Consider the following 13335-nt stretch of genomic DNA (forward strand, 5'->3'; position numbering starts at 1 on the left):
TGTTTCGTTCTCATATATACCGTAAACGCCCCATTCCGATTTCTTAAAAACCATTGCTTTACATATATATATATATATATATATTCAAAGAAAAGGACTAAAAAAGACATACATTTTACTAATTTTTTCTTTTTTTGGAAAAAAAAACCCCCATTAATTAATTGATTGACCTTTGACGTATCAAACTTTTTATAAAGGAGATAAATTAAGGATTTGTACTTAAAAAAGAAAAAGGAAAAGAGAATCCAAAGGCATCATTCGCTTTCAGAGGGAAAGACTTCGAGTACGGCTTTATTTCAATAGTAGTTTCAGACATTAAGTTCGTGTGTCCATGAGAACGGCTTCGCTCAATATGGACGACATTAGTGTCGACACGGGCCGACATGTCTCGTTTGCGAGCTGGTCCAATACCACCCGTGGCGTGTAATACGAAATCTCATTGCAAGTTGTCCTGTCCGTTACAAAAATAGGATTATATATATATAAAATTTTAAATATGACTCCGGTTCGAATTCGTATACTCGGCTATGGGTTCTCCCGTTTTCTCATAGATCTCTTGTTTGTGAATTGGAGATGGTGATAACATGCTAAGTTTCGTTTCGTAACACCTTGTGTTCTATATTGACACTCCATAATATGTATACATTTAACGTGTAAATTATGTATATGCACGATAACTTTTTCCCTAAATCATTAGTGTAATTTGATAATCTTATGAAATAGGAAAATTATCCGAGTAAAAGGGTATAATTGGATTTTTTTTTAAAAAAATGGGATGAATATTATTTTTTGAAAGGGGATCTTATTTGATGAATTGGAAATATGTCAATTTTTTCCACCTTAGCCTCCTGAAAATAGTTTCTCTCACGTTTTTTTTTTTCGTCGTCTTGAGTTAGTTATCATTCTAACTAAAAATAAAAATGGAAGCCTTTTATTATATATTTTTTTTTGTCGTTTTAACGATTTATTCTTTGACGTTTCATTTTTAATAATTTTTTTTCTAAAAAATTCACTAAATTTTTGGACTAACTATATTCACATAAATTTTTCTCTCCAAATGAGGACTCGAATTTATTGGGAAAAAGTTTTATCACATCTCTTACCCAATAAAACCATCTGATCTTGGATAAAATTAGTAATAATATTTTTATAACTATATTTAAACATTGCTTTTTATATAGAGATGTAAATCACAATTTATTGAAATATAGAATTATAAAATATATGGAAAGTTTTATATAAAATAAAATAAATGAATTAATTACCCTTTTATAAGAAAAGTATAAATGGAAAAAAAATATTGCCGGAATACGACAAATCGTTAAGGCAGTGATGCTATTTGTCGAACGTTCAATACTTGGAGTGGATGATAGACCTAATTCTCCTTTGTAACTAACTCACGTGCTTTTTTTTTTGGGACAAAACTCACGTGCTTTTATTTCACCATTTTGTCTTTTCCTTTAAATGAATGACTATTTTGTCATACATATATATACTGAAGAAATGCATGAATAATGAATTATACAAGTTGTGAATTTTGTATAAACATCAAGCCGCTTATATATATATATATAATATTAATATAGTAAATCATATATAGTAAGGTAAAAAAGAAAAATATACGTAGCAATATAAATGAAAAAGAACAAAAATCTGCTTTACACAGTCGAGACACTGATGAGGTGAATGTAATTACTATTAGATATATTAAAAAATAATTTAAATTATTAACGTAATATTATATAAGTAGTTTCTGTCGTGAAAATTCTCCATAATTCTCAACTACTTCGCTTTATCATTCAAATCTTTATTTTTCTACAATCCAAACCCTTGGCCTCAGGAAGAGGCTTTCAATGGCCTTCCCCCACAACTTCAAATGGACAGGGCCCATGCAGATTTATTTTTTTGTCTATAGATTTAATATGTTCGTGCGCAAGTTAGAAAGAATAATACCACTTGAAAATTCAGAAAAAAGAATATGTATTTAATTGGCCATTTATTATTAACAGCTCAGTTGAGTATTATATTATATCGAATCGATAATGATCCAAATGGGACATTTAATAATTATTTTATAGTAAAAAAGTCAATGATAGATCTAAATCATTGAATACCTCGTGAATATCGTTCATCGAGAAACATGATATGTCACGAATTATTTATATATATTTTGATGAAGGGTGAATGTTGTACGAATTATATATTTAATGAGCTGAGAAGAGGCTGGTTTACTTTCATTTTAATTTTTTGAACCATGGTATTTTTCTTATTTTATTTAATTATGAAATATCTTCGTCCCACCCTTTTTCCTTGATTGAAAATGTTTCTTTATTTTATAGTGCGGAGCTCAATTATTACGATATCCGTGCGCCTGAAACCGAAAAATAGTCTAACATGTAAAAGTTTATTTATTTTTGCTTATGATGCATAAGAGTGGGTGACATAGGGTCCACATTGATTTACTTTAATGTTTTTTTGGGAGGAAAAGTTATATATATATATATATTATGAATATCCATACATATATATATGTATCTTATAAACATTCATATCATATTGTATTTATTAATTTTAAATTTCACATGTCGCACGTTCATAATATTTTTTTTACAGATTATCTGTCCCCTTATAAATGCGATCGCAAATCGACGGCAGATCATATATACACACATACTTGTGTTGTGTAATCTAAAAGATTCCATTTTGTTAATAAATCAACATAAATGTTTAAATAAAATCGGGAACAAAATATTTAAACACAATTATCTGGAATTTGTCCTGTCAACCACACACTCCATTCCCTTGGAAAAATGATGAAAAGGAGAAAATAATCTTTTTTTCCAAGGAAATTTATAATTTTTTTTATCCAAATTTTCTTTTCAAGACGGTGGAGACTTTTTGTTGTTGTTGTTGTTGTTGGTGGGTTTCATGTCTTTTTAGGAATACACACACATATACACACTAACACACATACACACTTGTCACGTATGTATATACGTTTGCATGGAATATTATTGTTAGAAGCTCGTATATTATTATGACCCACCAAAAAATTGTCATGCTTATCCAATTTCTGTGTAAAGATTCAATTCTTTTTAATTCTGATTTTCTTAAACAAAAGAGAATTTGGTTATGAATTTATTAAACAAGTGCAAAGGGAGTGGACTGTTAATTATGATATATGATAATTTTTTTTGATAACCATAATGGTTTCCTACGCTTTCGGTCCGACTATATTTATATTAGGTTCAGGACTAATCTTTGTATGTAGACTATTTTAGTCAAAAAATTACATCTTTTTCCACAACAAGTGGAATCAAATCCATAACCTTGAGAATGATTTTGTCCCTTCTAAAGAAAAAGAATTTTGTAGCACTACCATTCGCCATCGTGTTATTATTTCGATATAATAATTGAATTTTTCTTTTTTTAATAGAATATAGTTATACGTGTTGAGTTATACATGCAAATAACCAATGAGTCAGCAGTTTCACACAAACCAGCTCAGGAACCTACCCACCCGAACGAAAACAATATTAATAAAAGAACGTGGATTTAAAAAAAGACCACGTTTCTCAGTTAGTTACATATTACAATGGTCTCTCTTTGCCCTTAGCCTCATTATTTAAAGCGCTTTCCACACCATTGACGACTTCTTCAATCTTTGGATGCATTGTCTGCAATACAATCGCCATGGGAGACAAGTTTCTTGTTCTGGGTTTGTTTCTGTCTCTGGTTCTTGCAAGCTTCACTGAGGTTTCTTGTCAGGTAAGAACACTTGACGTATGGGAAGAATAAACATTAATAGCATCGTAACTTGAGCTTCTTCTTTTTCTGGGTTTTTGACTTTTAGTATGAAGCCGTTGGAGATGAAGGAAACAGAGGATTGAGTATGTTGGATCTGATCGAGCATGAGTACCAATGTAAGTCAAGATACTGTCTAATGAATGTTCTTGTTTCAAGTTTTTCTTACAAGAACGCAAATCTTTGAAACAGAATCGGAATCTGAATCCTTTTGTTTTGGGGGGTTTTTAATTGGGTTTCTTGATTGCAGCTGATGTGGGTGGTCGTAAACAGCCGAATCTTGATGGTTTAGACAAAGACAAGGACAGTGAAGATCAAAGTAAGAGCTCTTTCTTGATATTTTTTTCTGGGTTTCATCGTCTCGCCTGTAAATTTTCTGAGAAAATCCGTGCGTTGACTTGTTTCAGCTGCGAAGAAGCAGAGTGAAACCCAACCAACCGGGCAGAAAAACACTACAGCGAGTGAGAAAACTATTTCCTTGTCCTTGTTGGATGAATCCGAGGGTTCTCTCAATGATACATATGACAAGCCCTTGGAAACTAAATCAACCGAGGTCAGCCTTTAGATTCCTGGTCTCTTTGAAAAATGATTGATTATAAAAAGGGTGATTCGGTGATTCAATATGGCTATAAAAAAGATTCAAACTTTTTGGTCTACTTTGATTCATATTTGCTCAATCTTGTAAGTTCTGTTTCTGTAGCATGAAGCTACAGGAAGTGAAGGTGGTATCGTTGATCAATTCGACCTTGAATACCAAGGTATGTTCAAGATCTTACTCTGCTTTTAGGCTTTTAGCTAGCTCTTCGGATCTGCAGTTCTCTTAGATTATGAAGCCTTATCCTCTCTAGACCGATAAGGAAGAGTTTGGTTATGTATTCCCTTTCTGGGTTTGTTTTTATTGCAGCCCTTGTCAATGGTCTTAAACAAACGGGTTCTGATGAAGTCAAGACAGACAAGGATGTGGAGGAACAGGGTAAAGATCCTCTCCATATCCGCCTGTTTCTGTTCTCTCCTGCTATTTTTCTGAGAAAGTTTTGAAATAAACAGTGGTTTTTGTATGAATATAACATTCTTGTAACGACAGTTTCATACATGTCTTGTTACAGTTTCAAAGAAAAGCATGTTGGATGAGATCGAACTCGAATACAAAGGTACCTTGAGAGTACCATTAGCTGTTTGTTCTTCTTCTTCAAGAATCTGTCTTCTTACTTGTTTCACACTTTGCAGAAACTATTAATGGGCTTAAGCAGTCGACAGCTGATGAATCCAGCAATGTCGGTGAGGATGAAGAACTATGTAAGAAGTCGTCTTCCTCTGCATTTTCCTGTTCCTTTTATCTCTCCTACAGCTTCTCTGAGTTGTTTTTAATGTCTCTATTACAGCTAAACTCAGGCTAAGTATGTTGGAAGAGATCGAACGAGAACACCAAGGTACGTCGAGAAAATCTTGTGGCCGTTTCTTGTTTTCAGAAACTCTTAGATGCAGGAAAATCCATAGAAATGCAGAAGAAAACCATTAAAGAGCTAGTTCATCCGTCTTTTTTCGCTATCTCTTACTTGCAGCCAGTAAGAAATTGAAGATAGATGATTTCACTGGAGGCAAGAATGATGAAGAACTATGTAAAAATCTCAGATCCCATCTACTTTTTTTTTTCTTTCTGATCTATTGTTTCTCATACATAGCATAACTCCAATGCTGTTTTTTCAATGTCTTGATGCAGCTGCAAAGAGAGCAAGTATGCTGGACGAGATCGAACGTGAATACGAAGGTAACATCTGAGATATATCATCATCTGTATTTCATTAGTTCCCTTGTTTCTTGATTGAATTTACACTTGTGATAATCCTGTCTTTTGTTTTTCGATTTCGTTCTGACAGCCGCTGCAGCTGGTCTTAAAGAACTAATGATTGATCTCAACCAAGGCAACGATGGCGAAGATCAATGTAAAAAGCCTCGTACCCTCTACTTATTCTGATCCATTCTTTCTAACAGTTTTGCTGAAGCGGTAATTTTTTTTTTATATGGTTTCTTCACGCAGCTGCAAAGAGACAGAGCATGTTGGAAGAGATTGAACGCGAATACGAAGGTAAACGTTTTCTTGAACCGTTATCTTTACCGGAATTGAACGTGGAATTCAACGGGACCGTTGCTTATGATGTTGTATCGCATCTGTATTCTTTCCTCTGCTGCAGCTGCTGCAAAGGGTCTTGAGCAACTAAAGGCCGATTTCAGTGGAGGCAACGATGATTCAGAACTATGTAAAAGAACTTTGTCCCCTCTGCCATTTTTTATTTCTGATTCTTTGTTTCTCTCTTACAGTCTTCTCATGCTGTGTTTTTTTTTTAATATTGTCTTGTTACAGCGGCGAAGAGGATAAGTATGTTGGATGAGATTGAACGCGAATATGAAGGTTGCCTTCAGATTTCATTCTTGAAATTCTTAGAAATACAAATCAAAACGAATATTAATTATATATTTTTTTTGTCTTTTTTTTTGTATCTTGCAGCTGCAGCAAGCAGTCTTGAGAAACTGAAGGTTGATTTCTCAGAAAGCAAGGGCGATGATGAAGAACAATGTAAGTAAAACCTTGTCCTCTGTGTTTTTTCTATTCTGTCTTATTCAATGTCTCTATTACAGTTGTCTGAGGATGTGTATCGATATGCCTTTGATATAGCTGCGAAGAGACAGAGTATGTTGGAAGAGATTGAACGGGAATACGAAGGTACGTTAAGGTATCGATTTTTTTGTTGAACCGTTTCTTGCTGCAAGAACGCGAATCTTGACTATCCTCTTGTTTCGCCCTATCGGTGCCTGCAGCCGCTGCAAGTAGTCTTGAACACCTGAGGGCTGATTTCTCCGAAAACAAAGACGGTGAAGAACAATGTAAGAACTCAGAATCTTTACAGTTCTCCGATCTCTGTCCTCTTTCTCTCTCTCTCTCCTGCAGTCTTCTGAAGGAAAAGTTTTGAATGTCTTTGTTACAGCTGCAAAGAGACAGAGCATGTTGGATGAGATAGAACGTGAATATGAAGGTACCTCGGTTTATATCTTTCTGTTATCGGTTCCTCTGTTTCTGGATCGAATCTTGAACCGTGCTTGATAATATATATATATATATATCTTTCTTTTATCGGTTTCTCTGTTTCTGGATCGAATCTTGAACCGTTCTTGATAACGATTACATTACTATTGAAGCTGCTGCAAAGGGTATTCACCAACTGAAGGTTGATTTCACCGAAGGCAAGGATGATTCAGAACAGTGTAAGTAATCTCCTCAAGCTTTGCCTGATTTCTTTGCCACCTCGTTACAAACATCTAAGGCTTTTTTTTTGTCGTGTTTTCTTACAGCGGCGAAGAGACAAAGCATGTTGGATGAGATTGAACGTGAATACGAAGGTTACATCTCAATCCGATCTTTGTTCAGTTCCTATGTTTCTATTAGAAAATATATCGGGATTCGGATAGGTAACAAGAAGATTACTCATGATTTTTGTTTCGTTCTTTTTCGTTTCTCGCTTGCAGAAGCTGCAAAGAGTCTTCATCAACTAAGGGTTGATTTCACAGAGGGCAAGGATGATGAAGAACAATGTAAAAAACATATCAACTCTTCTTTTTTGATCCAGTTTCTTTACTGTTCGGCCTTCTAATGCAGTTTTTCTATGTATTGTTTACAGCTGCAAAGACGAAAAGCATGTTGGATGAGATCGAACGTGAATATGAAGGTAACCCGAGATATCATTCATCCGTCCCTACGTTTTCTGTAACATCTTTAACGTATTTTCTTTTTGTTTTCGTCTTTTTTTCCCCCATTTCTTACTTGCAGAAGCTGCAAAGAGTCTTCACCAACTGAGAGTTGATTTCACCGAGGGCAAAGACGATGGAGAACAATGTAAAAATCCCGTGCCCTCTTTACGTTTCGTTCATTATCTGATACATTCGCTGTTGTTAATGCTGGTGTCTTATGGTGTTGTTTCAGCTGCAAAGAGACAAAGCATGTTGGATGAGATCGAACGTGAATACGAAGGTACATCAATATATAATCATCTATATATATATATATGTATATATAGGTTCCTCTGATTTCGGAGAAAAAGATTGGAAACCCTTTTTTTGTCACTTGCAGAAGCTGCAAAGAATCTGAAAGAACTAAGGGTAGAACTAAGCAAGGGTGGTGAAGAACAAGGTAGACACTTTTGTACGGACTCTTCCGGACAATCTTTCCGAGGATGTTTCTAAACATGTTTCGTTTACAGCTGCAAAGAGGCGAAGTATGTTGGACGAGATCGAACGTGAATATGAAGGTATGTACCTCGAGATATATATATATATATCGATATCCTCTTAACAATTATATATTGTGGGATCCTTTAAGTAACTAATAACGTTTATATAGAACGAAACAAACGTATCGAACCATTCTGTTTCAGAAAGGACATTCTCGTAAATGTCTTGAAAAGTTTCGTTTTTCGTTCCTTCTTCTTCGTTGCAGCCGCTGTCTCGGACGGTAAACCAACAACTGAACAATGTAAGGATAGAACTCTTCCCTTTCAGTTTCATCTCTTTCTTCGTCGCTCTCTCTCTTTCGAGTTCTATACGACAGTTTGTACTTTTCTTTATTCAGCGGGGAAGAAACGGAGCGGATCAAGCACATTCGACTTCTTCGAGATTGAACAATCAGGTATTACAAAATCGGTTATAGGTTCTTTTTTTCGGCGAAAACCATCTGGTTTATGACAAGAGTGAACTAACTCTAACTATAACTTCATTTGTGTTCTGTCCTTACAAATATTATCAGCCGGTGTCTGCGGGTGTTTTAACCAACACTCTCTTGGCGGTGGTCTCAAGGAAGACAAAGAAGCTTCGATCGTGATCCCGAGAACGATAAACATCGATGAACTGATCAAAGACGATATCTCGATCCAGGTTTTTGTTCCAAAAAAGCGACGAAAAAGATTCAATCTTTACTTCATTTCCAAATTGTAACATAACATGTTTAACTCGGATTTTGTTTCAGAGCTCGGAATCTTCTTCCAAGACCACGGTTTCCAAGACATCGAGCCTCACCACCTCGCTGAGTCAACTCGTCGAGAATCACAAGAATCCAAAGGTGGTGGTTCCGTCGAGAATAGGCTCGAGCTTCGAGCTATCTTCCACGGGTCAGACCGAGTCACTGAGAAAAACAGAAAGAACCGAAACCCTGAAGGCCAAGATCAAGGCTCTTCGTGGTGTAACCGTCCAAGAACTCGTGACTCGGTCCGAGTTTAACGGGATACTCGCCGCTGTATCGAGTCTGGAGGAATTAGACTCGGTATCTGTCAGTTACATCTCGCGGCTGGCGAGGTACAAGACGGTGATCGAAGAAGGGATCGAGGCTTCGAACCGAGTCCACATGGCTCAGAGCCGAGCGAAAATACTGAAAGAGATGGCGAAGGAGAAGCAAGCGGTGGTGGAAACCGACATCGAATCTGCAAAGGGATTAGCCCAGAAAGGTGACGAGCTGTACGTAAAGATTGTAGCGATAAAGAAGCTGCTGGCGAAGCTGGAGGCCGAGAAAGAGGCTGTGGACGCGAAATTCCAAGAACTGGTGACCCGTCTGATGCATCTGATGGAAGAAGCTTCGCATGCGCAAGAAGATTATCAGGCGGCGTTTCGTAAGGCGAAGGAGGAAGAAGCTGCGCTGGAATTTGCGCGGGAAGCTGCGGAAAACGCACAGAGGATTTGGTTGCTTTTTCTTGACTCACTTTGAAGAAGGAGAAGAAGAAGAGGTAGAGGGAGGATTGGGTTTGGACCGAAGTGTTGTCGCCATGGAAGCTAAGGTCGTTCTGCTTTTGTTAGCTTATGTTGTCGTGTTCTTTGTCAGACTTTGTGTGGAGTTCATGACGCGAGGGAGGGAAGGGGAGAGGCTTGTGAAATAAACACGGTTTCGAACGTTTAATAAAAAAAAAAAGGGGAAGCTTGAGCGCTCTGGCGATGTTTTTAATTATTATTAATTTAATTTTATGGTATATTTTGAATAAGACGTGAGAGATCTTTGGAGATTTTTTTTCAAAGCCTATTTTATTTATTGCTCAACTTCACAAATCGTGGTATATGAGAATTAAAAAAAAATATTAAAATTGGACAAGTAATTATTAAGCCGTCAATTGTTTTCAATATTACTAGGTATAGTTTATTCGGTTTTGGTTCGGGTTTGGATTCGGATTCCACTCACATTCATGTGAAGTTGTGAACGGGGTTATTTCAGTTTTAGAAAAAATATATTTTTTAGATTTTTAAGTTAAATTTGATTTGATTCGGTTCAATTTTATTTTTTATTGGTAAAAAAGTATTTTTTTAAATAAAATTTTCAATTTGTTAATTACTTTTTATTGGCTTCGAATTTATATTTTCGCTTTTAAAAAAATCAAAATCATCTGACTTTTATATCAGATTTAGCTTGCTTACGTATTATATGTTATTCCGTTTAGATAAGTTGATTATTAAATTATAAACCAAATAAACCATCCTAAATATTATCTTTTAATAACTAATTTTTTTTTCCACTTAAATTAAATAATTACCTATTGGTAATCATTCTGTGGAATAATATATTATATTCTATGAGGTTTTATGGAATGACAGAACATGTTCTATTTTTTTTTTCCAAAAGGGATTCTAGATTTTTAAAATCATTCTATTAATTTATATATGGCATGAAAAACAAGACCTAACCTGATTGGATTAAAAGAAAATGCATCTTATTGGAACCTTAGGTTGATCAAAACCCATTCTATTAAAAAAATAAATAAATAAGTAAATTGGGGTTGAGGATGTTGAGTGAAAGCCTATTAAGAAATTGATTGGAAGCCCATTCTAGAAGAATAAAAACACAAAAAGAAGGGTGCTTATAATAATAAGAGTATGGGCCCAAATGAAATGGGATTCATGCGAAAACATATAATATGTTGAAAAACTCAACCTTAATATAAAATAAGATATGTGGAACAATATAATTGGGAAAACATTTTTAATACCATAATTATTGCCAAACATATGTTCTAAATGCTCGATTTTTATCCCGGATGCCGTTTTAATATTCTAATTCGTCGATGTTTTTTTTTAATGACTAGCCTTAGCTTGAACAATTCATTGTTTTTTGTAAAGATTTGAAAGCCTGTCATTTGTATAAAGTATGAAAAAAATCGTAATTTATATGAGGATTTTATAATATTCGTTTTGATGAATTGTGGAGAGACTCGGTGGTTACTTTTAATAGTATTTGTATACTATATGAAGTCAAAGAATAATTAACATTGACAAATCATGCGGTGATAATAACTTGATAATTGAAAAACCATGCGATATTATTACAAAGGAAAAGACACATTATGCTTTATAAATTATGCGGCTTCGGGTACTTTCGTTGAATTTTGTAGGCAACCAACCATCTGTATGACATATAATATTCATGCAAATAAATAAAATACATAAATAAATAAAAAACTAAAGCAATGGTCTTTATTGCACATATACATATATATACACACATATATATATACGCACGCATTTACATATCAGAATATAAGATTTTCACTTTCTTGCACTGTTGTGTAATTCTAGTTTTGTCATGATTCGGCATATTACTCCTATAAACTGTTTCGGTGTAACTTGATTCTCCTTGAAACCCTAAAAACTTTTAAAACTCAAAGAACATAAATTTTTTATAATTCGGAAGTTAACCAAATTTTCAATCCAACTATATCTCCAGAGGATCGGAAAAACCCAGATAAGTGTCGCTCCGTGTCATTGCACAGGATTCTCAAAGAACAATATTGTTCGAAGGCAACTCATGACCCGACTCATCGATTAGACCTTGGAAAAACCCTGATAGGAACAAAGCCTGTGACCTAGTATGGTTCGGATTCTTATTCACACTTCATCAAGGCCGTGAATTGAAACCTTTCACCTTAGTTTATTAGCGTGCGGTCGAGTTAGTGAATACCTTTTACACGAACAAAAAAGAATAGAAAGAGGGGGAAAAAAGCAGTTAATTACCGGTATTGTATTAATTAACGATTAGAGAACTCGGACCGTCTCGGGGACGGAGCTTCGAGTGTTGTGTCGGGAAGAATGTCTACGACGTCTGAAACGAGGTTTTCGAGGCGGCTTGAACCAACATTCGTGGGCACATGGAAGAACACATCCTCTGTTGGGTCTATGCATACATCTATAGAAGCAATCGTCATAGCAGTCCGCGAAACCCGCCGAGGCATGGCTCATGAACATACTTATCATCAAAACAAACCCCAAAATGGCTAATCTTGATCTTTTAATCTCCATATCTCTCCAATCTTTTTTTCGATTTAGTTTCCTTATGATGTTTTTGGTTTATTTTTTTTTTAAATTTTCTCCTCGGGGCAAGGTGAAGTTTATATATGCATTCCTTAGGGTTTCTATTTTCCCAATAATAGTATTTCTAGATTTTCTTTTCGTTCAAATTTGATAATAATATCTTTCTTAATTTGTTTAGCGTTTACTAATTTAGGATCTAGTTAGGTCGACCACTTTGTTTTTGTTTCAAAAGTCTTAGCTTTTGACTATTCAAATATTGTTTATAACCGTTTTGATTAAGATGACACTCATTTGATTGAATTTTTTTTAGATAATCGTATATCTTGAATCAAGATTCACACTAATCCCCATGAATGAGAGCTAACCATATGATTTTGATTATATGCTCTCTCTCGAAAATTGAGTTTCGAACTCGTGAACGGAACAACGATTTGCGCCATCGTTTCACCGGTTGAACTATGTTTGGGTTCATTTAATTGATCTTTAATTACTGTCACGCATCTATACGTTATTATTGTAAGCAGTGTTTATATTATTCTTGTTTAGATCCGATGCTGCATGAAACTACATGGTGAGTGTTTGGTTTTTCATGGAGCATAAACATTGATAAATTTAGAAAAAAAAAGTATTATCGGACATATTAATAACACCGTGAGAAAAAATTATTGTCCGGTACGTTAAAAGTTGAATTATCATATTAAAATAAAATATTAACTCTAAAATTCCGAACAAATAACATATCACTTGTCTGTTAAAAAATCAGACACATTCTATTTGCAAGAGCTTCTCTTACTACTCTCTCTCTCGATGGTTGAAGTTAGGGTGTCAATTTAGGCCTAAAACCCGACTCGAGTCCATTTGAAAAATGTCGGGGTTCAAGCCTAAATGTTTTGGCTCGAAAAAAACTAAGCATCCGGGCCGGGCTCAACTCGAGCTTTGGCCTGATTCGGGTCAATAAAAAAATTCGATATTTTTTTCAAAAAAAATCGAAAAAAAGAAAAAAAATAATTTGACAAAAGAATTGATTAGGCCAGTCCGGCTTGACCCGACCTGATCCGAAGTTGAAATGTGTGGAGTTGGATTTCAAACATAATTATATAGGTCCTAAAAAATTGGCTCGGCCCGAGCCTGACCTGAGCCCAAAATTCTCGGGTCGAGTATGGGTTTGGGTCGATCAGATTGATGCCCTAGTTGAAGTTC

At 35.0% G+C, this 13335-nt stretch overlaps 1 protein-coding gene across 10 annotated transcripts; it reads left to right on the forward strand.

Moving 5' to 3' along the window:
* Positions 1-3595: 3595 nt before the first annotated feature.
* On the forward strand, positions 3596-9818 carry LOC104818006 (TSK-associating protein 1). Of its 10 annotated transcripts, XM_010547432.2 has the most exons (31): positions 3597-3768; positions 3854-3923; positions 4055-4123; positions 4212-4357; positions 4505-4562; positions 4709-4777; positions 4911-4955; positions 5032-5100; positions 5187-5234; positions 5367-5423; positions 5525-5572; positions 5682-5747; positions 5843-5890; positions 5997-6062; positions 6167-6214; positions 6311-6379; positions 6479-6526; positions 6622-6687; positions 6789-6836; positions 7000-7065; positions 7153-7200; positions 7327-7392; positions 7479-7526; positions 7628-7693; positions 7781-7828; positions 7928-7987; positions 8058-8105; positions 8294-8329; positions 8426-8482; positions 8600-8727; positions 8819-9818. In XM_010547432.2, the coding sequence occupies exons 1-31, from the start codon at positions 3694-3696 to the stop codon at positions 9548-9550; spliced, it is 2616 nt and encodes an 871-aa protein (XP_010545734.1). In that variant the 5' UTR covers positions 3597-3693; the 3' UTR covers positions 9551-9818. The 10 variants fall into 10 exon arrangements, with proteins under 10 accessions (XP_010545737.1, XP_019058581.1, XP_019058583.1 ...); XM_010547435.2 differs by lacking the exons at positions 7479-7526; positions 7628-7693 and having other exon boundaries at positions 3596-3768; XM_010547434.2 differs by lacking the exons at positions 6479-6526; positions 6622-6687.
* Positions 9819-13335: the final 3517 nt, after the last annotated feature.

The sequence above is a fragment of the Tarenaya hassleriana genome, unplaced genomic scaffold, assembly GCF_000463585.1.
Source record: "Tarenaya hassleriana unplaced genomic scaffold, ASM46358v1 Cleome28, whole genome shotgun sequence".
Taxonomy (NCBI): domain Eukaryota; kingdom Viridiplantae; phylum Streptophyta; class Magnoliopsida; order Brassicales; family Cleomaceae; genus Tarenaya; species Tarenaya hassleriana.

Coding starts and splice junctions, on each gene's coding strand:
- LOC104818006 (XM_010547432.2), top strand. CDS start 3,694: ATGGGAGACAAGTTTCTTGTTCTGGGTTTGTTTCTGTCTCTGGTTCTT. Junction 6,063..6,166: donor CAACGATGATTCAGAACTAT/GTAAAAGAACTT, acceptor GTCTTGTTACAG/CGGCGAAGAGGATAAGTATG. Junction 8,483..8,599: donor CTTCGAGATTGAACAATCAG/GTATTACAAAAT, acceptor AAATATTATCAG/CCGGTGTCTGCGGGTGTTTT.